Below are 26,215 nucleotides of genomic sequence, written 5' to 3'. Positions count from 1 at the left end.
CAGTAAACCTGGGTTTGTTACCTGGTGCAGAACAAACCAAAAATTACACACTTAAGAGAAATATTGACAATTTCAGTTAAATTAATTTCAGAGCTGTGCAAGCCTGGTTGCTCCAAAAATTCCAATAATTCAGGACAATTTTTTACTATTTATTATTTTTAGGACGTAAAGGAGTATTGTTCGTTGACTACAAGTTCTCTTCTACTAGTTCTCTGAAAAATTAGTATTCTATCTTCTATTGGTTAATGATTCTCCCTCTTATGTTAATTAATTTGCACGCTCAGTACTTTTCTTCATTTGAGTTGAATTTCTTGCAGGAATCTCTCTCCCTGATTTACCTTTTACCGCGTCGGAGCTGATCTCAGCACAGTTGCTGAGTGGGCTTTACTAGTTTCTTCCTTGGGAGTTCTGCCAAATCCCCTTGTGGTCCGTAAATTATGCATTTTATGTATCCACTATCAGAGATACATCCTTCTGTTGTTAAACAGAAGTTAAAAAGAATGTTAAACATCCAAGCCTTGTTAAACTCTCCCCAGGTTGAGATCATTAAAATATGTTCAACCCTTAACAAGGTCCTTCTCCTGACAAGTAATTTCTCTTCCCCACAGCTGGACATCACTTAGAATTTGTTTGGTAGCTGCTCTCTGATTTACGGGTTAGAATTTCTTTCTTTCTTTCTTTTTCATCAAAGCACAGCCTTTCTCAAGAAAGAGTTTACATATTCCACATTTTGCAAGAGAAACCCCGCAAGACTGCAGGGACAAGGCTGAAGTGACTTTTCCCTGAGCTGCGGTTCGGCAGCTGGAGAGGGCGGTGGGCACGGCCAGGCTGCGGCGGCAGCCAAGGGGAGGGGCGGGACGGCCGTGTGTGGGGGACCTGGAGCTGGGTGAGGGACCTGGAGCTGGGTGAGGGGCCGGGAGCTGGGTGAGGGGCCGGGAGCTGGGTGAGGGGCCGGGAGCTGGGTGAGGGGCCGGGAGCTGTGTCGGGGCCCGGGAGCTGGGTGAGGGGCCGGGCTCTGTGAAGGGCCGGGCGCCGGGTGAGGGGCCGGGCGCTGTGAGGGGCCGGGCGCCGTGCCGGGGGCCGGGCGCTGTGTGAGGGGCCGGGCGTTGTGTCCGTCCTCTGTGGTGTTCTGTCGGTGCGCTGTCGGTGCTGAGGCGGCGGAGCGGCCCGGGCAGGCGGTACTGCGGCGGGGGCGGCGGTGGGGGGCGGGCGGTGCCAGCCGGGTGCAGTGTGTGTTTTCTTCTGGGATCAGGGCTCATGCCCGGAGGGCAAAGGGCGAGGTGCGTGACAGACCGGCTGGCCCTCGAGGAACGTCCTGTCGTTCTGCTCCAGAGAGGTTGGCCAGGGGTTATTACCCAGCCTCTCTCCTGCAGCAGGGACCAAGACCGGCGGCTGGGTGGGCACAGGGGGGGTTTGTGTTTGCCTCTGGGTAGAATCAGGGGGAGCTGAGGAGGAACTACTCTTTGGAGTACACGTTTTGCAATCTCTGGGAGTACGTTGCCTTTCCCATCGTCCAGACACTCCTCCTGGCTCGGGCTATGGGAGGAAGCTTTCGAATCCGGGCCTGGCCCGAGCCCCAGTAGAAACCACCCGCTGGTAAGCAGCTGCAGCCTTAGGACGGTCCGGAGGCCGAGCCGGGCGGTGCAGCGCTCTGCTGTGAGGTTGTCCTGTGGAACTGCCCCGTGCGGGACGGGGTCGAGCAACAAAGCATTGCGAACTGCTGTGGGGCCCATATCGAATTAGGAAGAAAGTTCAAGATCCTGGATCAGAGATTATGATCTTGCTGCCAACTTCGTTTATTTTTTTCTCACTGAAAGCCTGGTGCCTGAATTGTTTTCGACAAAACAATGTTGGGGGTTTTTAATACAGCGATCACAGCAATAGCTGCCTCTCTGACACCTGTGTGCTTGTGGCCCAAGAAAGGTCTGATGCACGAAAACATCAAGAAAGTTTGTGATTAATTTTCAGGTCCGTTATTGCTGTTCAAGAGAGACAATTTACCAATTTTGCAACTCTTTTGTTACTACATACTATTTTATAAAGGGACATTCATTACAGAGCCATAACAGGGTCACCAAATAGTTTGCTGCCCTATGTAAGTGTTTAGCCTAAACCCCAAATTTGGACCTTTAGCAGTGCATTTGCTGGAAGATATTCCTGGCTGTTCTGAGTGGAGCACTGAGTTGAGTCTGGCAATCAGGGCTCTGGGTGGGCTGAATTTTATCAGCTCCAGCTCTACTTTGTGGAGAAGTCAAGGACCTCTCTTATCTGAGTATCCTAGGCTGTCCTTAGAGTGTCTTTATCAGCTTTGATCTCACGGAGGTTAGAGTGTTGGCCCAGTCTGTGAGGGTTTAAGTGCAGCTCTCTGGTGAAGTTGAGACCAACACGTACTTTCTGAACATGAGGGAACAAAGTATTTTTTAAGTATAGAAGGTCAGGAGCTCTCTTACTTGTATAATGTAAGTCATACACGGGAAATAGAAATGAAGTGTAGGTCGTGGTCTTATGTGTAAGGGCCTGGTAAGGGAGGCTGTGCCAGGTCACTTCTCTGAGTGCCTTGTTGCTGTTCAGGCGTCAGGAATCTAGCTAGGCATCCAGCAGCACTAGATTAGATGCCAGCTCCACTCAAGACATAATCTGTTGACAAACACATCTTTTTGTATCAGGAGAACTTTACTGCAAGAGACTGAGGTGTCTGGGGACACAGACACTGCCAGGGCTAGGTGGAAGCTGAGCAGTGGTTTGGAAGAGCTGCATTTTGAATGGGGGCACCTCTTTCTCCTGGGAGTCTCCAGTTCCTAATAGAGTGACAACTGTGTGCCATAGAGCCTGTGGAAGATAGCACCCAACACAAAGGACTTCAGTGGAGAGGGCTAAGTCTCCCCTGTCACTGTTGTGCTGTTTGTGCCTCTTTATTGATGCCTTGGGATTATGGCCAAAATTTTTACTCTGTGGTTCAGTTATGTATTGTGAAGTCTATGCAAGCATAAATAAGCCTGTCAGTGAACAGATAAAACTTTGAGTTAACAGTGAAGCATTCTGTTAGTCTGTGCCTCTGTCCTCTTATGAAATTTGCTTCATTCTTCTGTGACCCATTAGTGATAAGAGTACAGTGTTAGCTTTGTTTCTGACATCAGGCAAGCTCACATCAGCTGCCAATGTCATACAGTGGCTTGTGACTGCACGTGGTAGGGAAATTTCAAAGGACAAAGTGTTTCATCCCAGTGCCATCATATAATGGGCTGACTTGTGCCCCCTGCTGCCAGGGGCATTGCCCAGGCCTTATCTGCCCAACAGAGGTCAGTCCCATCCATTTGGTTTCTGGTTTTAAAGTTAAGTTTTCAGGGCTGACAGAATACAAATCCATGTTAGAGATTGTGGCAGAACTAGCTAAATAGGGAATGCAATAAGCCTGGTGAGATATGTTGCTTTTAAAAGCATATTTGCAAAGGCACAGGAACACAGGGCTCTAAACTGTCATATCAGAGAGGTGAAAACACTAATTTTGATGTTCTTTGGAAGCCATTAATTTGATGTAGTACATTTTTCAAGTATGGTATGACATATGGCAGAATCTAACACCTACTGAATAGACTGCATCACTGCAAGGTTAAATATGTGTTAATTCAGAAATACCCTACAGTTCTTCTTTGGTTGTAAAACTCCAGTAAGCTGTTAAAACTACAACAAAATATTATTTAGGAGATGCTTATTGTCATGATGTAGTTGAATGGCTGCATAGTCTGGTAGTGTGTAGTTTTTCTCTTATTCCATAATCCACAGGAAATTTGGTTGCATCAAGCGCAAGTGGGACTTGACTGTTCTTGTACCTTCACATTCATCCAACTGTATTTAGTAGTTTGGAGTGGGACATTCAAAATCCTAATTTAAAGCATGCTTCTTATAAGATCATCATCTTGATTTTATCAGGAAACAAGAACTCTAAAATCATGGCAGGGAAACCCAAGCTGCACTACACCAAGGGAAGGGGGAAGATGGAGTCAATCCGATGGCTGTTAGCAGCAGCTGGGGTTGAGGTTTGTACCTTTTTTTTATAAAGTGATTTATGATTAAAACAGGTATTCTCTAGAAGAGTTTCCCAATTGCATTTGTGCTTCGGAATATGCACATCACCATACTGTGATGCAGAATGCTTAGATTGAGTGAGACACTCTTGTGTTGTATTTCATGTATTCCTTGAGCAATAGTTGCACAGTAAAGAGATTTTAGCATACAAAAAGGATTAATGGATGTCATTTTTGAAACATACTTTAAGCTGAGATTGTAAGTTGTTGCTACATACAAAACTGTGATTTTTTTCTCAATGCTTATAACTTCCCTGTATCTCATGAATCTTCTCCACTGAAAGACCATGCATAGCATATGAAAAGTTTTGAACATTCTCTCCAAACAGGGTGCCTTTTGTTCCTTGGGTCAGGATCTGAGTAGAATAAACCAGTTGATCTGCCCCACATGCAGGGTTAGGGGATCTGTTCTAGATTCACATCAGGTGAAGGCCATCCTAAGACATCTTAATTTCTACATTAAGTTTTTGTTTGAATATGCTTTTTTGAAACTATTTATACTCTGTTGGAAATAAAAGGCTTTTTAAAATGGTGTTGTCTTGAGAATATTGCTGACAGAATTTGCAGAGCACAAGTGCTGAGGAAACCAAGATCTTGTCCTCATTCAAATGTCCTCATTCAAAAAACCATAAAAAATCCAGTGGGGTAAAGAGGGAGATAAATGCCATGTAAGAGAGGCATAATGTACAATATGCTTTTCAGTATTTCATGTGGCATCAGCTGCTTTTTAAGAGAGTGATTTGGTATCCATTTCTGGTTCATGCAGTTTACTCTGGTCTTTATAATGAGGACATTCTTTCTGGAGCATAATGCATTGCACAGCCCTCTGGGGTTGGGGACACCAAAGTCTCGGGTTACTTGCTGGAGCAGAGATGAAATAGGATGTCTGTTAAGGAAACTTTTCTGTCTGACCATCCAGATGCCATTCCATTGGCCCTTAAAATAATTGAATTGTGGTGCAACAACAGTTAATAGGTCGAACAAGCTCCAGCAGGGACCCAGCACAAAGGAAACCCTGGGTCTTTTACACCCTCGCAGTCTAAGTGAAGATTTGGGGTTATGGGCTCCTGCTGTGTCTCACCTGGCCAGTGCCACAGGTCCCCGTGCCCTTTGTTGTGCAAAGGGTGGCAGTTCCCAGCTCTTGCCTTGGGCTCCCAGAGCTCCATGAGCAGCTGGAACTGCAGCTGCTCAGCCAGCTACTGGAACTGCATGGATTCCTTGACAGGGTCAACACAATGAGAAAAATATGGAGAAGAGTGTAGAGGGGTGGACTCTTAACTGCCAGACTTCCTTCCACTTCTCCACTGCCTTTGGAGTGACAGTGCTGTTTTCTCTTTCTGCTTTTCAGTTTGAGGAAGAATTCATAGAAACAAAAGAAGACTTAGAAAAATTGCGCAGTGGTGAGTCTGTAAACTATACCCTAAACATAAATCCACACAAATATAACAAAAGAACAACAGGAGGTATTGTTTTAGCAATATGATGTGACCTTTAAAGAACTGTCTCCTTGTGGATGCTTTCATCCCTGAGAATGGTAAATGTCTTGGTCTCTTACCAGGTCTCTTCTGTATCTTCAGTGTAGTACTTCAGCAGTAGCTTGCTCTTTTTTCTTCCCTAGATGGAGTCCTGCTGTTTCAGCAGGTGCCCATGGTGGAGATCGATGGGATGAGGATGGTGCAGACCAGAGCCATCCTCAGCTATATTGCAGCAAAGTACAACCTCTATGGGAAGGACTTGAAGGAGAGAGCCTGGTATGGTAACAGTGTACCACTTACTAACACTCCTCCATGACTGTTAATTTTTACAGAAAAAATGTTGCTGTGAAGTATCTGCAGGTAAAGGTCAGTATACCTAACAGACTGTCACTGTAGAGGGTTTATTCTGTGAGACTGGAAGGGCAACTCCAGAGATTGTGGAGATTATTACGGACTGGCAATTGGTAGCCAGCATCCTCTCATGATTAGACCTCAAAACTATTTTTTTTTCTTAAAGTGGTTTGCATATGTAGTCTTTTCTCCCACAGCATGACTGAATAGATTATCAGTGGAAAACAGCATGAATTCCACTTCAAATACATTAATTACACCCTTTTATCTTGCTTATTGCATACACTGTGAGCCTGTTTTCCAGTTTGTGCTTTGAAAAAAAAACTGGAAGTTTTCTCAAAGTGGAAGAACCAAGAAAATAAACCAGTGTCATACGTTACTTTCACTAATAAACATTTTACTTAGTGATCACTTCAGCACTGTATTTCAGGAAAATAACCAAAATGGAAAGTTGGAATGATATATGTGGAATTTGTTTCAGGATTGATATGTACGTGGAGGGAACTACAGACCTAATGGGAATGATCATGTATCTCCCTTTTCAACCAGCTGATACAAAAGAAAAAAATCTTGCCTTAATCATTGAACGAGCTACAACCAGGTACTTTCCTGTTTATGAAAAGGTAAGTGATAAATCACCAGTAGTTCACAAAGATAGTTAGTTCCAGGCTCCTCCTCCTACCCCACTCCCCTGTCTCCACTAATGTACTTTCCAGAAGGCAAGTGACAGTACAACTCTAGAAATGTATCATGGAGCCAGTATCCAGCAATGGGAGAAGAGGGCCACAAAATAATTTTCAGCTGGTTTCAGTACTGGGTCTCTTTGCTGTCTTTTCCAACCTAGCTTAATGGCTGATGGCTCCCAGCATTTTGCCTAAATGCACCATTTCAATACTTGTGCCAGCCTTTAGTACTTATTGTCTGGAAGTGTAATGTGTTATAGAACTGTTAAGGTTGAAAAGACCTTCTGCAGATCGTTAAGTCCAACTGTCAACCCAGCACCACCAGCATATTCACCATTAAACTGTGTCCTCCTGTGACATACCACATGTTTCTTGAACACTTTCAGGGATGGTGGGTCTACCAATTCCCTGTACAGTCTGTTCTGGTGCTTTACAACCCTTTACATGAACAAAAATGTCCTAAAATCTAATCTAAACCTCCCCTGGTGCAACTTGAGTCCATTTTCTCTTGTCCTGTCACTGGTTACCTGGGATAAAAGGCTGACCCCAAGCCTACTACAACCTCCTGTCAGGGTGCTGTAGAGAGCAATAAGGTCTCCTACTTGACTTTGAAAGTTAAAGATATTTACTTGCTTTATTCTTGCTTTTCAAAGTTAAATATATTTACAGTTTACAGCGAACAATCCAATTCTATGATTATCCTTAAATCCGTCACTTAAATGTATTATACTTAGAGACTATGATTTTCATTCTCTAAATTGCTACTTGGGCATCCTTAGGTGTGCACAGAGAGGCTCTGCAAGCCAGATACATGTAGCATAGAAATCATAAAGCAATTATTTACTGGCTAGTTAGCCTGAGCTGTGAGGGAAGGCATTGGTATGCTTGCCATCCCCTTAGAGCACATGAAGAGGCTTTCTTGGCTAGGGAGGAGTTGGTCAGGAGGGGATGGATTGTTCTTTTCTTCTCCCTGGAACGTTGCCTGGATGTTATTGAATTTCTGTTTTCTACTAGCTTGCTGTTTGTTCTGTTGTTTTATTTCTCCTATAATATTTTATTTTATTTTATTTTATTTTATTTTATTTTATTTTAGTGTTAAAATTTTCCTGTTTGAATTAAATCAGCTGTGATGCTCATCTCACAAGTTTGCTTCTGTTTTTAACTTTTGTGCCACATGTGGGTGTGCTTTCTCACAGTGCTTTTTCAGGGCATAGTGGTCTGCTCAGAAATCTTCCAAGAGTACAAAGCTGTGTTGTTTCAGAGCTAAGCTAGGTTTCCAGCTTGCAGCCTTGGTTACCAGGCAGCTGAAGTACAATTAAAAAAAATACAGGACTTGATGCAATTTCATGTCCCATATTATTAGAACCTTAAATTGCACAAACAAAACCCACAGAGGTGGTCCTGTGAAATAATGGTGTAAGTGACATAATCCAGCACTTCTGTGATCAGTGTTCATATATATCCACTGCCCTACCAATGGAGGGCTGTGCTGAGAGATATTGATTACACTTACTAATCTTTCAAAGATTAGAAGTTTGATATGCATTTTAAGTTATTAAACAATAAAAGAATGCACCAAAATTCTCTAAGCCTATGCCTAGGTAGCATTAATTACTGCTGTGATATGTTTTAGCATGTATGCTCCATGTAGGAGAGTCTTTAAAGTAATCCTTGTTTGCTTATGGTAAAGACACAACTGAACTTTTCCATTATTTTAGCCTAGTTAATTTTTGTTAAAATGGTTAATAATTTTCTTTCTGTACCAGCTGTTTAAGATGTCTATTGATTAAGCTTATTAGGGTTTGCAGTCTTTGTCTTACTCATTCAGCAAGCTGACAGGAAACATACCTAGCTGGGAGTGTTCACTTAAACCACTCAGCGGCCTAGACCTGCAGGCAGTTAGATTCCATGCAATGTTTGGGAGTTTCCATACAGTCAGATAAACAAGCTGTGGTGGACCTTGTTAGAGCAGTGTAGAAAATAACTACATGAAGGTGTCAGCTGTGACTCTGCCTGTGATTGCTGCCTCTATGGTAGAACTGGCAGATGGACAGTTCTAGAGAAGCAATTGGCTTCCAGAGTCACAAACTGATGTCTTACTGCACATTTATTACTTAAGAGTGGCCTTGGTGTGGCTTAGGCACAGACATGCCTTTCTCTTGCTCCTGACAGGAGGGTGATAGTCTTCAGGACAAAAGTAGCTGCAGAGCTGGTAACTGCTCTTAAACTGTGCTGCAATATTCATCCCAACTTGTCTGCTAGTTGTTAGTAGCTTTGGCAGGCTGTGATTCTTGCATCAGCATTTTGCCATAAAGGAGTCCTTCCTCACAGGATAAAGGGTGGGAAGGTTGTATTCCTTCATTCTGGACTTACTTCAAACTAATCAGCAGTCTCAAATTTTGCTGAAACATCTGGAAATTCAGTTTTTTATTAAAAACTTGAGGTGTGCTTACATGAAAACTGGCCTGACTACCTCTTCCAGTTACTTTAGTTATGTTTTCCTTTGTGTGATTAAGTCTTTCTTGTGGTATTGGACTTGGTATACAGCTACCTCGTGCAGTAGGCTAGAGCAGGAGAGATGGGATCACACACACTGAAACATGAACTCTGATGTAACTTTTTTTGTTTAAAGAATATTTATCACTTTCTAACTTCATAGGTTCTTGCATGGCTTTGCTCTGCTGTGTCTTTTTAGAAATTTGTCTGCAATGAAATACCTAGACAGAATTGTTACATACCATGTGATTTTTATTTTTATTTGTTCATACTTTATAGGCCTTAAAAGATCATGGACAGGATTATCTTGTTGGCAACAAATTAAGCTGGGCAGATGTCCATCTGCTGGAAGCCATTTTAATGGCAGAAGAATGTAAGCCTGATGTACTGTCTGCATTCCCTCTGCTACAGGTTAGTAATCATCTGGTGTCAGTATGGAAGGTAACAAATGTCACTGACTGTTGTTAAAAGTTTAATGGACATTTACATCTTCTGTGCCATTGTACTGACACTTCTGTAGTCTTGACTACAAAAACCTGCACTCAGTTTGGGGCACTGCCTTGCTCCAGAGCTCCTGGGGACTCACCTTTCTGCAGTTCTGCTTTTCCCAGCTGTTCTCAGCTGGCAGGAATTCACTTACTACTGCTACTAATTTAGTCCTTTAACTGCTACTTACATATCTTCAAACACAGCAACAGCATCTGGAAGGAATGTCTGTAGCTTGGTATGTCTGCAGTTTCTGTCCTTTTCTTTCTGCCAGCAAAATTAATTTTTTAAGAAATCATATACAAAGAGCAGTTAAGTTTTGTATATCTTGACTTCTGTAGTGCTTTGCACTGAGGTATTCCTGTCCTTGCCTCCTTTTCTTTTTTTTTTCCCTCAAATATATCTGTGGGATTAGGATCCAGGATGTGGATTTTTTCTTCCACTTTTTATTAGATTAATCTTAACTCATTTATATTAATTTCTCCCATTCCCATCTGGGAAACTAAGGTATAGCACCAGCATTACAGGTCAGAAAAAGCTACTACGGACTGACAAGTAAAAATCCAAGTCACCTGATCTTTAAGATATAAAGGATGGAATTATAACTCCCTTAATCTCCCTGGTTTTACTGTTGCTCTTTACAGGCTTTTAAAGGAAGAATCAGCAACATTCCAACCATCAAAAAATTCTTACAGCCTGGCAGCCAGAGGAAGCCACCAACAGATGAGAAGTTTGTTGCTGTTGTGAGGAAAATATTCAATATCTAATGCGACGAAGATAACCCAGCTGTAGTATATTACCAGAACTTGCCTTGTAAGTGTAAATTGCATAGATGTGCTTGCATATGGCCAGTGTTGAAACAATACACTGTGAATACAGTGTTTAAGTTAGAGTAAAAAGCTAATTTGGACCTGTTGAGTCCAGAAAGAATTTCATGAAGCAGTTATATGAAATAAAATATGCTAACACTTTGTGTGTGTTCAATTCCAGTGTATGCCTGGTAGGGTATAATGTTCAGCTGTAGCTTCTGGAGTACTGTAGAAAAGCCACATGATCCCCAACCCCCTTTTTATAAGCTGCAGGAGAGAGGAGCCAAGCCATGAAAATTGAAAAGTCATTTAAATTCAGGCCTAGAATCTTCTGGTTGGTTCTCTAGGTGGTCTCCTAGAAAGATCACTGTCTCCCTGCTGTATTTCACAGCTTAAAAATTAAGTAAATAAAACCTTTAAAAAAATTAAAATTCATGATCCTTTTAAGTTTACAGGCAGAAGTAAGAAATTTTTTTAATCCCCACATGAATCTCTCAGGAGCAGTTTTTTTTCACTGAAAGATCAAAGTCCTTGTGTTTAATTGGCCTGCTGTGGTTTTCAACCACTGAAAGCACCTATGCCCTTCTTTTTGCTGCTTGGCTGGCTGGTCAGTGAGGCAAATGCCCCGAGTGGTTTTTTTGTAAGGTTTTGCCTTCTGCAGTCACTTCCCACAGTTACAAAACCAAGTGCACTGGTTGCTTACCTTTTCAGTAAGAGTGAGTTTTACCTCAGCAGTGCTTAAAGCATGCACTACTATGTCAGATTCTTTACCCTAATTTCATGGGAACCATCGCTGTTTTTTTAAGAACATTGCTATAAACCATCCTTTGCACTTAGTTGTTTCTCCTCAGTAGGACTCCAACTGATTAGGCAGTCAGCCAGTGTACAGGAAGAATTGCTGCTTAGCAAAATTAACTCCTTTCCTGACTTGTGCCTAAGAAGAGCCACGTGCATCTCAGAGGTACAAATCACAAGTGCCCCAGTCACCTGGTCACTGCTGAGTTCCAAACAGGTTTATATTAAAATCACCTCAGTAGCCGGAAGCAGTGCTTTGCCATGCCCAGCACAGCACTCGTTTCACTGGGCTATTCCTCTCTTCCAAACAAGTGCTATGATTTAGGAACCATCGCAAAGGTGGTATCGTGATACCCGTGATAACTTCATAAGCAACCTTTGTTATGAGAAAAATGAAAAGCAGCAAAATTTCTGTTTGTCTTCAAGAGTACACTCACCCATACTGCTTCCTAATGGTTTTGTTGATATTCCCTGTACACCAGAAGACAGTTTTAGCTAAGCTTTGAGACCCAGGAATATTTATTTTGTACATAAATCAAAGCAGTTTATGACTGAACAGTCTCTTCTGCTTAGGGGGGATAGGGGGACTTCAGCAAGATAATTTGTGTGAGACTGGAACAGCAAACCTGTTCCACAGTACTGAGAGCTTAGAATCTCTCTGTACCGCGTGATGAACCTTAGCCATGGTTCATGGCACTCATCATTTACAGCTTGGTACATGTTTTAAGCCACTACCGAGTATAAAGTAGAGCACCAGACTCTTCCATTGGCAAAATGGCTCACTCATCTGTTTAAAAAAACTGATAAGCTTCAAACATTTTACATTTTCTTTGAACACTGACTTTTTTATATTTTGAACCAGGGGAACAAGAATGTGTGTTGGAAAGCAAGTTGATTTTCTAGTGCAACACAGTACAGGCCCGAGAATTTTTGATTTAGAGCTGTTTAATCTCAGAAACTACAAAATTATACTTCAAAATTATAATTCAGTACAAGCCACCTTTTTAGCATAAACATGTATTTATAGATATTCTTTCACGGATACAGTGCAAGAGTAATTCAATTTCCTGGGGTGCTCTGCACCCCTAAAAGAGATCAAACTTACAAAGAAAGATCCCATGAGTTAAGACAGCTTAAATGAAAGTAGATCAAAATATACCAGCAAAACACCTGCTTTCGTTTTTTTAAAAAAGCTTTTAAAATATCAGCACATGTCAATAATCAAACAACAGGTACAGATCTTTTACAGAAAATATAAATGCATAAGACTTGTGTTCAAACTTGTCTTTCAAGAATGAAGAATGTCTGTTTGATGGGCATGGCAGTCATATTCGGTTCTAAATTCTCCTACAGCAGCATAAAAACAAGCCTCAAAATCATCAAAAGGCTGAAAAAAAAACCCAAAACAAGAAAACATAAATATGGCTTTCATTAATAAAATCAGTGAAAGTCATTAAATATCAGTGTATTCATAAATAACTGACACTAGAGTCTCTATTAAGCCATCTTTTCAGGTGTCTTAATCTACAGTCTCAGTGTCTTGAAAAACAGCCCACCTAGGCTGGAAAATCAATCCACAATGGACAACATTTTCCAGTGTAAGTCCTGATTCTTAAATTTTGCATCTTGAAAATTTGCTTCTGATTTTCAGCTCCCTGTATGTAACTGAAGTAAAATAGAATGGTATTATATCAAATCTGGTAACAACAAAACAACAGTTACTATTCCTTCAGAAGATGGGGATTCTCATTTACACTTAGAAAATGTACATTTTTGCATTATGGACTCATTAGGAAAAAAAATTTGAACTTACTCCATAATTTAATTCCAAATTAATAAATTCAGAAAATTATATTAACCAGAATGCCAAACAGCAGCAATGAAGCAGTTGAAACAGCCAGGATTTTTTTTTTTAATTTGCATTAATACTGACCACAGTTCCTAGGTCATGTCAAAATGTCCTGGTTTTCAGCAGTACTGTGCTTCCAGTAGTTTTGAATGGAGCATTTCTAAACCAAAGTGTTGGCCTTTTTTTTTAAGATGACTGTACTGTATGAAATTAGACTAATTTTATGTGTATGTGTTCAAAAGCACTAAGGCTTTTCTAGGTTCTTCCAAAAGCCTTATCAATACGCATTAATATTTAATTGCTGACCTCTCCTTTCTGTGCTGAGAAAGTCACTTCTTATCACCTATGTAGTGTAGTGAGATGAAAAAGCTGTTGACTGGAAACAGGACTGTGACCTCCAAACTAATTTCATGTGAGCTGTATAGTTGCTGAATGATGGTGACTTCCACCAATACTGCCTTGAATCGGGTGTGAAATGGCAACTATTTGAAAACCAGGGAAATCTTTACATTAAGATCTGCAATGTGTATTTACCTCAGACATGCTACTAGTCCGGCTGGCATTAATTTCTTGCACCTCTTGAACCTCATTCCCATTATGATGGTCAAAAGAAAAGATGAAACTGTAAAAGATAATCCAGTGTATTTATGTTCTCATTCTCAGTGGACCACTCAGGAACACACAGAGTTAATCAAAGGTCATTGCTGTTTTCCTATGAACTGTAATTTATTGAAACATTAGATCAGAAATAAGAGTCTACAAAAACATTCTTGCTTTTCCAAAATACACCATTATGATTTCTTTCAGCTACAAATAGTTTTTGCAAATAGTGCAGCAGAATGCTATCTCTATTCTATGAAGACTAGGTAAGTTTATCAGTCAGTCAATTCTACTCACCCATACCTAAATTCATGGAGATACCAACAAAGTATAAAGAATCTTGGCCGTAGCAGTAACATAAATCCTAGCGTCTTGTAAATCCTACTGCCCTAGATTGTTGCAGCTGTTTTCTAACTATTCAAGGAGCTAGAGCATTCAACTTATTTTTTTGTTTTAATTTTAGAATATTAGTTCTTTTTTTTGCTGAGCCTTAAAAAATATATTGGAAGGTTTGCCACCTGTTTTTGCTACAGAATATGGCTATTAATATCTCTTTCATGACTACAATTCCTTTGGAGCCTTTTGCTATGAGAGAACCATCTTTGCCTGTGATAAGAGGTGGGCAGCCCAAGAAGGCAATAAATACAGCACATGCAGCAGAGAACAATCATGAAAGAAAGTGCATCTCCTTCCTGGAGTAGTCTTATCTAAAAATGGAGGCAACAATGAACTCCTCAAGCATAGGGATTTCACCTTGAACTATGGCTGCAGAGTGCTACGTAAATGAGAAGACTGAGGAGAACACATAAAACTGCAAAGATAGCTACCTTCATTAAAGAACTGTCACTTGAAATGCTTCCTAGAAGTGGGCAGAGAGGCAGGACTTCTCATGAGCAGCTGGGCTTTATCCCTCTCACAGCCAAAATAATGGCAGTTACACAGATCCCTTTCTATGGAGCAGTTAAACCACCTGGTCAATTCTCTTCAAATTCCACTGTCTAGTCCTGGGCCAGCCCTGCATTGATAGGTATAAAAAATTAGTTTCAAACTCACTTCACCATTATAAAACAAGCCCTGACAGTTGCAAGTATCTTACAGACCTCTTACCAACTATGTCCACTCATTAAAGATACCTTGCCAAAAAAAATACTATGCTCCATTATCCATTGCTCTTTTTTTCTAGCCTTAATCCTCTCAGGAGTGTCTCAAGAGTGAACTAGTCCACAGCATGTGTTTTGCCAGAGTCCTGTGTATATTTACAGTTTATTACAAGCTACAAAGCATATTCACTCTATAATGTTCTTTTTTTTTTCCCATTTGCTAGTATCTGGCTTTTCACAGGTTCCAGAGATTTTTTAACACATTCAACTTTTAGATTTTAGAAAGTGCTACACCTTCACTGTTTCACCTTAAGCCAGTCGAAGAAATTCAATCAAGACAAATTCAACCCAGTGAATCATATTCAGATCATAATCAGCTTGTATTGTGAATGCTGTTAACTCTTGCATATCGAAATTTGAATTTCTACATCTAATGCATTAAAGTATCCAAGAAAGCAGAGATCTTATTTCAGGTGAAGTAGGAAAATGCCTGAAATAATAGTTTATAAAACAACTAAGAGAATTTGCCTGGGGTACTGATAGGCTACACACTCTTTGCATGTAGGACAAGATACAACCTTACTACCAAGGTCTTGTACTAAAATATTGCCTAAATTACTGTAGGAGAGTTTTGCATAGGTGAAAAATACTGTCAGTAATTATGGTTCAGATGGATGGGTTGTTTTTAGATTTCCTAACTTTTTAAAGGTTTGGTTGCTTGCTTTAGTCTACATTGTAATTTACTGTAGTGGTTTCTAAATTCAGAGTGGTCACTTTCTTCCATGCACTTAATTTCCATCTTTCATTTGTGCTCTAGCTGCTTTTCACATTTTGGCATGTTAGGCCTAAGTGAAAAATTCTAGTTTTCCACAAAAGCAATGCACATTTATAATGAAAAGTAATTTAAACATTACTTTGTATAAGACTACTTTAAGAAGTCTTTGTTCCTTTTACTTTATGTAAGAAGAACTTTCTAAGGCAGTTGTATTGAACTTTACCTCATCTCATTGCCATAACTTCTACTAAATAAGCAATATACATTTCTCCAGTTGAGAAAGTCCTCACATGCCTACAACTACATGAAATGCAAAACACTGACTATTTTATTAGACATCAGACATTCAAAAGCACATTAATGGAAAATTCTGTATTAGTCCCTTCAAAACCTGAGAATTGGGAATCAGGCAACATATATTAAGTTTTAATGAGTCTTCTGTTCCATAAATTCTGCATCTAACTCAGTGACTTAATTGAACCATAGAAGTATAATTCCATATGCTACTTAAAAGCATCTCACACTAATGATTATAAATTTACATACATTTAAGGTTATGTCTTAATTCCAGAAATAGTTTTGGGGTTTTTTTTAAACAGTGGGATAAATTATTCAGGGCAAGGTCATGGTGGCAAAACTGGAAATCCAATTTAAGGCCATCTAGGAGCAGATCAGGTTCACAGTTACCATCTTTACTAAAGAACTTGCTGGGAACACTTTGCTGTCAGTGCTACAACATTTTTTTTAAATGGAAATTTTTATAGCTGTGATTGGTTTAAAGCACAAAGTCAGAATGAACAATATACCACAAATTCTAAGGTGAGAAAAAACAATTGTGTACTCACACAATCTGGATTACATGTATTTTAAGTGCATTTCTGCATGGGAAACTACAGCCTAATCCATCTTTGCTAAAACCGTGAGTGAGACAAGCTCCAAACAGCTCTTATTACAAATCACTTGTGCAAAGTTTATGTCCCCCTTAGGGATTTTAGTTTTTTGTCTCCAAGAGGGCTTCACGGCAAACTAGCTACCATGACAGTTATTGCACAGTTTATATCCTGTCTTTCTTAGAAGCAAAGGAAAAGCACTAAGTCAAAGTGTTCCATTCACTGGGACCTGAGGATACCTTACATTATGCAACACTGGATCCCACACCTACTTTACTGCTCAAATTGCAAAATTCTAACTTGTAACGTTAATGCTTTTATTGTAGTACTACCTCCTGTTTCTCAGCTGGATTTCACAGTATGTGCAATGTTAGGGAACCATCTCATGAAAGGAGGTGCTGCCAGATGGTTAACACACACCTACTGGCTTTGTGTCAATGATCTGCCTTACTTTGTAAATGGCTTCTGAATTTTGCAAGCTAAGCTGAAGTGTTGAACTCTATTTAAAATCCAACATTTAAACCAAAGCAATACCCAAAATTTACTAAAAAGAAAATTTCACATGCAGTTCAGGATGCTGCTTTTTTGTTTGTTTGTTTACTGTAGTGAAACACTTACACAATGATATCTTCACATTTCTCGGATCACATGTTACACAGTAAGCTCCATAACCAGCCACAGAACCAAAGGTGAGTCCAGCAGCTAAAGAAATTTTACTACCTGCAAGAAATCATTCAAGTATTATTTCTCAATATAATGTCTTTAAGCTCAATCTTTCTCTCTACACAGTATTATCCAAATATATTAAAAATGGAACTGATTTTGCCCCATTCCAGCTTACCTCACCCAGTGTGACTAGAGGTAATATTTCTGTAACTGAGTCATTCTAGTGTGTGGCATTAGAAGCAAAGTCAATTAAGTTAGAGAGAGATGATCAGGGTCCAGTTGTACTTGCAGCCTGGGAAAAATACAACCCTAAACTTGGCTATTTTCTCTATCATACTTAAGAAGGATTTTTTTGTAATTTCTCTGAACTGACTATTCATTTTAATTATATCTTACAGCACTTGGGAGTCTCCAAAAATGGTAGAAACGTGTCAATATATATAAAGAGTAAATTGGAAAACATGTGTGGTCATAATGTCAGGTCTTTCCATATGACGTAAGTCATAAGAAATGCTATCATCAACATCACACTTAATGAGTAAAGAATGAAAAAAACAAATAAATGGCAGTGAGGATGAAAACAGGACTTCTAAAAGTAACTTGACATCTTCTTGCAGTGCTATTGAAAAACTGGTTCATAAACCCCGGATATATCCTTAATATATTTAGATTTCTGAATAGACATTTGTCTTCATACCACATGATAAAAGTGTAGAATCTGCACAGCAGACGTTATTTGAATTAAGTTGATCCCCCAATGTTTATAAATAAAGAATCCAGAACCCCCCGATGTCATTTAGCTCCCAATCCTTTTCAGTAATTTTAATCACAACTTTGCAAGAAAATGTAAATCATAACCAATAAAAAATAATCCAGATTTGCCACAAGGATTGACCAAGTATTAAAGAGCGAAGAGAACAGGTGAATGGGATAGTCAGTGAGTACAACTGGCTGCAAACACAAAACCACAGCGTTTTCAGAAATTTAGATGTGAAGCCGTGTCTCCGAAAGCAAAGCCTGTGCACACTGCGAAGGGAGCCGGTGACCCTAACCCACGAGAATGGTGACACAATGGAACAGGGACGGAGATCGATGCGCCGCGGGGACTCAGCGGAGAGGAAGGGAACCCGCCCGCAGCTCCCGCCCGCAGCCCGTCCTCGGTACCGCTGCGACCTCTGCCGGGTGCTGAGCTCGGGCACGGCGTCGCCATCCGGGGGACCGCGAAAATCCCTGGAACACGGGAACTGCGCTTGCTGGTACACTGCCACCTAAAACCTCGTTATCTCACTGTGAAAAGGCGCAATTCTAACAGTACCAGAGAATTAACCACCAACTCAGAGCACACAAGTAAAGGGTTTTTTCCCACCGTGTGTCTGGAAATATCAGAAGCAAGCCTGGATTTCTCTGTAGAAAATAAGCTTTAATCAAACATATACTGTGCTCAACACAGGAATGATTTAAGGAAGATCAGAAAGCCCAAAATGCATTTAAGGTTAAAGATAACATGACAACCCCCGTTCTTTACCCTGAAAACAAACTCAAATGCTTAAAATGGCCCAAGAACATCTCATGAGACTCAGTGCATTTACAGCAGCACATGATGGATGCAAAACACAGCTGTGTTAATTACAGCAAAGTTTTCATGTGTCACACTGCATAGAAGAAATCAAATGCTTGATTTCCAAGTCCTTCTGTCCCAGTACTAACCTTTACGACCGTATGCTGCAATACCTCCAAGCACCAGCAATGAAGCATATGCAAAACCAATCCAGTCAACCGCCATGGTCCCAACTCTGGAAAAAAAAAAATTAAATCATATTGCAAGTGAAGGCACACAAATTCCTTCCTCTTGGTAAAAAAGAAATAATGACTTAAAGGGTTCTAAATAACACTACACTCTCCTAAGTCGTGCGCGTCAAAACATTCAGAAGGTGAAGGTATGTGTGCTGTGGGTACTGTACCATCCTGTCACTAACTGCTGCCCTTCCTACTCAGATACCCCAGTATCTGAGTATACCATATTTCTATTAGGGGATTTTTTGGGATATATGTGGCATACATTTTTCTCAGTCACACATACATGTATGCAGGCAAGAAACTTGACACCACCCAAAGAATGTTTTGTTGCACTTGAGCCATACAGCTGAGCTGAGTGCACACTGTGGATACATACAGGTCTTCTGAGTGCTCAGCTCAGTGCTTTCATCTCCTTTCAACCACACTGCACCTGGAGCATTCCAAGCGGCATGTAACAAACCCTGCACCGGGCAAAAATTTGAATTTTCAGAGACTATTCAAAGTTTCCAGACCGAAATTTAGGCTGTTTTGGGAACCTATACATACAGGTACTTTATCTGTGCCCCTTTTATTGCACCTTTACATTTTGATGTGTGAAGTTGGGCTTCTGTTCTGCAGAAAGCATTTTAAGGTTCTGCTGTGATGCTGGTCCCTACTTCCCCGGCAGTGCTGTGTGTTATGAATGAGCACAAGGGGCCATATTCCGGTTCAATTTTAGAGAATTTATTAATTATAAAAGACAAAGGCAAATGTCAGCGCTGGGTGGCAGGGAGTCCGTGCTCCGAAAAACTGCCACACTCCTTCCTAGAGTTCGTCTCTCTTAAGTCCTCCAGTCTCCGGGTATGTGATAGGCCTTGCACACGTTCTTCCGGTTGTTATGGTGTCTTCCGTCGTCTTTGCTGACCTCGCAGTACTCTTTGTTTCCCTGGGAATTACTGAGACGTCCGGTTATTGAGTCAAGCTTAAACAATCAGTAACCACCTACCTATCTGTTTACATAGTAACTAGACTGCATCGGGTTTCAAGGCTATCTATCTATCTATCACAACGAACCAAAAAGGCCTTCAATCTCTCACAATCCCCCCTTTTTCTATTTTCTTATTTTTGTTCGTTGTATCTTTGGAGTTCCCTTCGGCTGAGCTCTAGGTGGTCCTCAGTTCTTACGCTATTTAGGGGCTCATATTTTGCCCGTACCAGCATAAGGTGGGCAGCTTCCAATCTTCCTTTTACTACATTGATTAATTTGTTAAAAATGCAAGGACCAAACGTTAACCCAGTTATCAGTAAAATTAGGGGTCCCGCTATGGTTGATAAAAGAGTAGTTAGCCAAGGGAAGTGATTGAACCAGGATTCATACCAGCTTTGTTGAGCTTCTCTTTCTCTCTTACGTTGTTCCAGTTGTTTTCGAAGCTCAGCCATGGTATCTATAACTATACCAGTCTGATCCGCATATGTACAACACTCTTCCCGTAGGGCCACACATAATCCTCCTTGTTGTAAGAATAGAAGGTCTAACCCCCTACGGTTTTGTAATACTACTTCTGACAGAGATCTTACTGATTTTACTAAACCATCGATAGCCTTTTCAATTCTACTTAGATCTTCATCTACTGACATTCTTAGATCCTTCATCCCCTGTTGTTGATTTACTAGGGATGCTACTCCAGTTCCAACCCCAGCTCCCCCGATGCTTAACAGTATTGCTACAGTGAGGGCTGTGAATGGCTCTCTCTTGACTAAATGATGTTCCGGGGTGATATGCTGTTCATACACATACTCCTTTGGGTGATATGAGATTCGGGGGATAATTAGAACTTGTATGCAATACTCATGTGTCTTGTTAAAGTTGTTAATCGCTAGACATGGGGTAACTCCCAGAGTATTGCAAACCCATTTAGTATTTGCAGCTGGAATTATCCATGAGGCTGGTTTTCGGGGTTCAGTTATGGACATTTTTACTTGACAAAGGTGGTCCTTGTCCCTGGGTACATTGCCTATGCACCTGCTTTTTCCTCTTACTTGTGCCATTGATATTCCGGGAGTATTGTCCCTCCCCTTTTTCCACAAGCATTCCCTAGGGTTTGTCCCATTAATAAGTTTTGATTTTGCAGCAGATCCCAAAGCCTCATAGAATGGTGGATTTACTATATAACACAACCAACAACCCTTGGTTAAATTCGGATAGGTGTTATTTAAGATCCCAAACGTGGCCTGCATTATTTTCCAGAGAGAATTATCTTTCGGGGTAGGTTGGGTTATGGGCCAGCTCAGAGGCTGATTCTCTTCTCTAGAAGTTTCGTTGGTTATCTCATTTGTATTGTTCCACCCTACTCCTTTTTCTCCGATTACTGGGTTGGGTCCTATGGCTATTGGGTCATGTGGGATGGATTCCTTCTTTATCAGAATATGCCCCCCTCTGTCTTTTCCGGGTTCCCATAGCCTCACTCCCCAGAACTTCCCTGTTAACCAACCAAGTTGAGGTAAATCCATTTACAATCTCCTGCATATGTTACTACCCCCGATGGATCTGTCCAGGGTTTTTTACATCCATGTGGACCCCTCTCTACCTTTAAGCATTTATCTGGATTCTCAACTTTCCATCCCAGGGAAATAGTTTCGCAACCCCAATATCCACAATAGAATTCTCCGGGATAATTACAGTATCCTTTTCCTGGATTCGATGCTGGGCACATGTAGATTACTCCTCTTGGTATTGACCAAGCACCCCCGGCACCCCATCTGTCAAACAATGGTTCTAGAGTTATATTGAAACTGGGAGCCCCTGAGGTAATCTGTGTTTGAATTGGTGGGTCTGGTCTCTCCCATTTTACTAAGGACCACTTAAAGGGTTCATGCGATGGTTCTGCCCCATATGTTAACATTACATTCATCCATATTATACATCCCCTTAGAACTAGGTGATATTCACTGCCAGAATAAATTTTTCTTTTTTATTTTTGCTCCTACTGTTTTTCCTTTGTTACCTCCTCTCAAACCCTGTTCCTTTGAGGTTTTGAGTGCTGTATTCATGCTTCTTTTATTCTGGCGGATCCCTCCTTCCCCACAACTCATCCCTCTGCCTCGCCCGTCGACTCGGTTGCTACGAGCCATGGGGTAAGCCATCTTCTCGGCAGCAAGGATGTTCTTCAGGGGCAGGATAGGCTCTTCTTTCCCACTTTCTCCTTTTGGAGTTCCAATTTATTCCCTTTAATGGTGGAATATCGCACCTGAGTTTCTTTTCTCTTTTTCGGCACTTTACCTCTAGGATGTCCACAACGAATGGAACAAAGGGCTCGTTAGGATGGCAACAATAAAGGTCAGGGTTTACTCCCTTTGAATATTCCTGCCACCAAGACGCAGATCCTACTTTCAACTCCCGCGCTGCTACCTTCTGGTTCAAGACCCAGGTAGTCAGCTCCCGTTGTTCTTCCCAACAGGGTTGACACACACTCCTAGGAGCCCTCCCTCTCTGGCAGTGAACCCACCACAGTTCTTTACAAATTTTACAAGAAAAACACACAAACGGATAACAGTTACAATCTAACCAGCTACACTTTACTCTTATGTCCCTATGATCTACGTGCCCTTTTCCATTCCACAATTGAGATTTATATTCTATTCTAATAAGTCGATAATAGGGTTGTTGAGCAAAATCTTCTAAATATTTACAGTATCCAGGGGGCTCTGAGTGTCCGATTAATTCTTTTTGCAACACCCAGTTTTCCCCCACCCAAATGTCTCCTGAGTCCATTCGGCAATATCTTGAAGTTTAGGTATCCCGGTATTCCTTAGGATTGTGTTTTTCTCTTTAGAGTCAACTTCAAATCCCCAGCTGTGCCCTTTACTTCCCAACCAGAGTCTTTAGCGAACTTGGATGGGTCCACTGGTCCTTTTATTCGGCTCGCGTGGGTCCACCCTCTTTCCGCGGTTCGTACTGCTGTATCCGTTGTGAGCAACACCAGGTAAGGCCCTTCCCACTTGGGTGTTATTGGATTTTCTTTCCAATTCCGGATCAATATCCAATCTCCGGGCTGCACCTGGTGTAATGCAAGATCCAGTGGTGGTTTCTGGGCCCACATTCCTTTTTCCCACAGTTGTTTCTTAAACTTCATCAGGGTTACTAGGTACTTGTTAATGTATTGTTCACTAAGGTTTGGGTTAGTCTGTACCCCTTGTAAATTATATGGCATACCATATAACATTTTATATGGGGAAAGCCCCACTTCTGCTCGTGGTTGAGTTCGGATATTTAACAAGGCCAGTGGGATGCATTTTACCCATGATAACTTAGTTTCTAATACTAGTTTAGTAAGTTGTTTCTTTATTTCTCCATTCATTCTCTCTACTCTACCTGAACTTTGGAGATGCCAAGGGGTATGCTGTTCCCATTTTATTCCTAATGCATCTGCCAATTCTTGTGTTATTTTGGATGTGAAGTGGGGCCCTTTATCAGAGTCAATGGTTTCAGGTACCCCATATCTAGGGACTATTTCCTCCAACAGGGTCTTTACAACCGTCCGTGCCTTTTCCCTTGCCGTTGGAAAGGCTTCCACATAGTGGGTGAGGTGATCTACTATTACTAAAAGGTATTTGATCCTTCCTACTTTTGGCAATTCAGTAAAGTCTATTTGTAGATTTGCAAAGGGTCTTTTTGCCAATGGTCTTCCCCCATGAGGTAGCTTCCTAAGGTTACTCCGGTTCACTCGTAAACAGATGGGGCATCCTTTAGTAATATGCTTGGCCATATCGTGGAGCCCGATACTTATAAACCTAGTGGCAAAATGATCCACTAACCCTTGGGCTCCCCAATGTGTTTTCTGATGTAGTTTGTATAATATTTGTTGGGCCACTGCCCTGGGTAACACTTCCCGTCCATCCTCTAATACCCATTTTCCTGACTCCTCTTTAACTCCCATTTTCCTCAACTTTTCTTTTTCTCCGTTGGTGAAAATTAGGTTAGTCTCTTCCTTATTGTGTACTCTCTTGTTCTCTTGCCCCCCTTTTTCTTTTAGGACCATTTCCTTCATCGCTGCCCGTTTTGCTTCTTGGTCTGCAGCGTTATTTCCTCTACTTCTGAGGTCTATGCTCCGTTGGTGTCCTTTGAGATGAACCACAGCCACCTTCTTAGGTCCCCTTAAAGCTTGTAGTATTTCAATTATTAGTTTTTGGTGCTCTAGGTCTTTTCCCTGCGAATTGATCAAACCTCTTTCTTCCCATAATTTTCCAAAGGTATGAACTACCCCAAATCCGTATCTGGAATCAGTGTATATCGTTCCCTCTTTTCCCTTGAGGAGTTTTAAGGCTCTTAATATAGCATATAGCTCACATGCTTGTGCAGACCAGGACTTATCCAAAGTGCCTGCTTCTATTACTTGCAGGTCTGGACCTCCTACGATTGCATATCCTGATCTTCTTTTTCCTTCTATTACTCTAGAGGATCCATCTACGAATAACCTTTCGCCATCCTCTAATTCCTTCTCCTCCAGATCAGGCCTAATTTTTGTTTGTTCTTCTATGGTAATTATACAGTCGTGGGTTAAAGGCTCATACTCCGGTTCCTCGTATAAAAAGGCAGCTGGGTTTTGTAATGTGGTAGTCTCTGGGGTAAAATTGGGTGCCTCTATTAAAATTCCTTCATATTTTAAAAGCCTTGCGTCAGAGATCCATTTGTCTGCCTTCTGCTGCAGTACACTCCGAATGTTATGGGGAGACATTACTCTGAGACTACCGTTAAAGGTGATTTTTCTAGCTTCTTCCACTAATAGAGCACATCCTGCTACAATTTGCAAACATGTGGGCCACCCCCTGCTTACCGGATCTAAAATTTTTGACAGATAAGCAACTGGCTTCTTTTTCCCCGCCCAATCCTGAGTAAGCACCCCGAATGCGACCCCCTCTTCTATATTCACCAACAAAGAGAATGGTCTTTTTAGATCTGGAAGGCTCAGGACTGGGGCATGGATCAAATTTTCCTTTAATTCTTGGAACTTGTCCGTGTCTTCTGGGTTCCATTTCATCAGCCCTTCCTGTGCTAATTTCTGATACAGGAATCTGGCTTTGCTACTGTAATTTTCAATCCACTGCCTACAGTATCCAGTGAGTCCCAAAATCTGACGAATTTGTCTCTTATTCTTTGGTATTGGTAGTGACACAATTGCTTGGATCCTTTCAGGGTCTATTTTCTTTTCTCCTCTTTTTTTTTTTTTTTTTTTTTTTAAGTAATGTCCCAAATACGCATTCCCTCCCTCCTAATCATATTCTTTTCCTCTGCGGTAAATAAAATGTTTAGAATGGGCTGTAACTCTTCCCATGTGTACATGTTTGGGCCTAAAAATTGATCCACTCTCTCGGCCACTCCCAGTGGATCCTCTAATAAGTGTCCCATCTCCTTTTTAAAGTCTCTAACATCTCCCGAACTAAGGGGTACTGATATAAATCCTATTCCTGCCTGTGGACCCCCCCTTGGCATCTCCCTCAGAGGATACAACCCTTTCCGAGCCCTGCTCCGAGTTGTCGGCCCGGTGTAGTCTGATTGGTCTGAATCAGATTCCTCCCCTGGGGGTGCATTAGGACCCGCTGCTTCCTGCGCTTGGGGAGGAGGCACATACGGGGGAGGGGCTATAATCGTCTCCTCGGCCCGACTTCCCTTTCTCTTTTCTTTATTTTTCTTGGATTTCTCAGTTAGCTTAAAAATAAATACTTCTGGGCGGCCTACCCACACCTTTGCGTACTCACTCTCCTCTGCACAAAAAGGTTTCTTTGTATTCACCCAAATATTTAGTTTTTGTTTCACCCAGTCCTCAGAGGACCCAAATATTGGCCAAAACACATTTTTTGAAATTTCCTTTCCACCCCACACCTCCACACAATAATGTATCATCCTAGCCTTATCTTTTCCTTCCGTATTTGGAAAATGTTCCCAATTATCTAATAAAAACCCTAAGGGACTATCTCTTGGTACGGGTGGAAGTTTAATCTCTGCAGGAGGCTTACTCTTCCCCTGCCCCATTTCTTCCGGAGTACCTTCACTCGCACACAAAATATCGCTTTCGCTTCCCCTGTTTCGTGGCCCAAGCCCTCGCGGGTCAGTGGGAACCGCACTACTAAGGGTCCGCACTCGCTTGGGGAATCCGGCTGCCAGTTCCCCTCTCACACACACATCGAGTCACCGTACTCCGGGATCCCGACCCCGCCCGAACGGATCCCGTATACTTACGCGTCCTGCGTCTTCCTCCGGACTTTGTGCACAAATTTTAAGGGGTCTACCGGGCCCTCTTCCCTTTGCCTTTGCCTTTTAGGGTTTTAGGTTCGTCGGTCGAGGCGAGAGAGTGAGCTCCCGTCCCCGCGGGACCACCAAC

At 41.5% G+C, this 26,215-nt stretch overlaps 2 protein-coding genes across 3 annotated transcripts; one reads left to right on the top strand and one right to left on the bottom strand.

The window, feature by feature from the left end:
• The first annotated feature begins 1,126 nt into the window (after window positions 1–1,126).
• On the top strand, window positions 1,127–10,544 carry LOC134042425 (glutathione S-transferase). Its single transcript, XM_062489730.1, has 7 exons — window positions 1,127–1,178; window positions 3,931–4,037; window positions 5,434–5,485; window positions 5,704–5,836; window positions 6,393–6,534; window positions 9,370–9,501; window positions 10,221–10,544. Exons 2-7 carry the CDS (start codon window positions 3,951–3,953, stop codon window positions 10,341–10,343), a joined length of 669 nt encoding a protein of 222 aa, XP_062345714.1. The 5' UTR covers window positions 1,127–1,178; window positions 3,931–3,950; the 3' UTR covers window positions 10,344–10,544.
• Window positions 9,635–26,215, bottom strand: TMEM14A (transmembrane protein 14A). Of its 2 annotated transcripts, none has more exons than XM_062489733.1 (5): window positions 26,074–26,215; window positions 18,768–18,853; window positions 17,013–17,114; window positions 13,564–13,651; window positions 9,635–9,843 (listed from the first exon to the last, which is right to left on the bottom strand). In XM_062489733.1, exons 2-5 carry the CDS (start codon window positions 18,841–18,843, stop codon window positions 9,759–9,761), a joined length of 351 nt encoding a protein of 116 aa, XP_062345717.1. In that variant the 5' UTR covers window positions 18,844–18,853; window positions 26,074–26,215; the 3' UTR covers window positions 9,635–9,758. The 2 variants fall into 2 exon arrangements, with proteins under 2 accessions (XP_062345717.1, XP_062345718.1); XM_062489734.1 differs by lacking the exon at window positions 9,635–9,843 and adding an exon at window positions 12,057–12,567.

Source organism: Cinclus cinclus, chromosome 3, assembly GCF_963662255.1.
Source record: "Cinclus cinclus chromosome 3, bCinCin1.1, whole genome shotgun sequence".
NCBI classification, from domain to species: domain Eukaryota; kingdom Metazoa; phylum Chordata; class Aves; order Passeriformes; family Cinclidae; genus Cinclus; species Cinclus cinclus.
The sequence above is the reverse complement of the archived record's forward strand: the minus strand, read 5'-3'. Positions and strand labels throughout refer to the sequence as shown.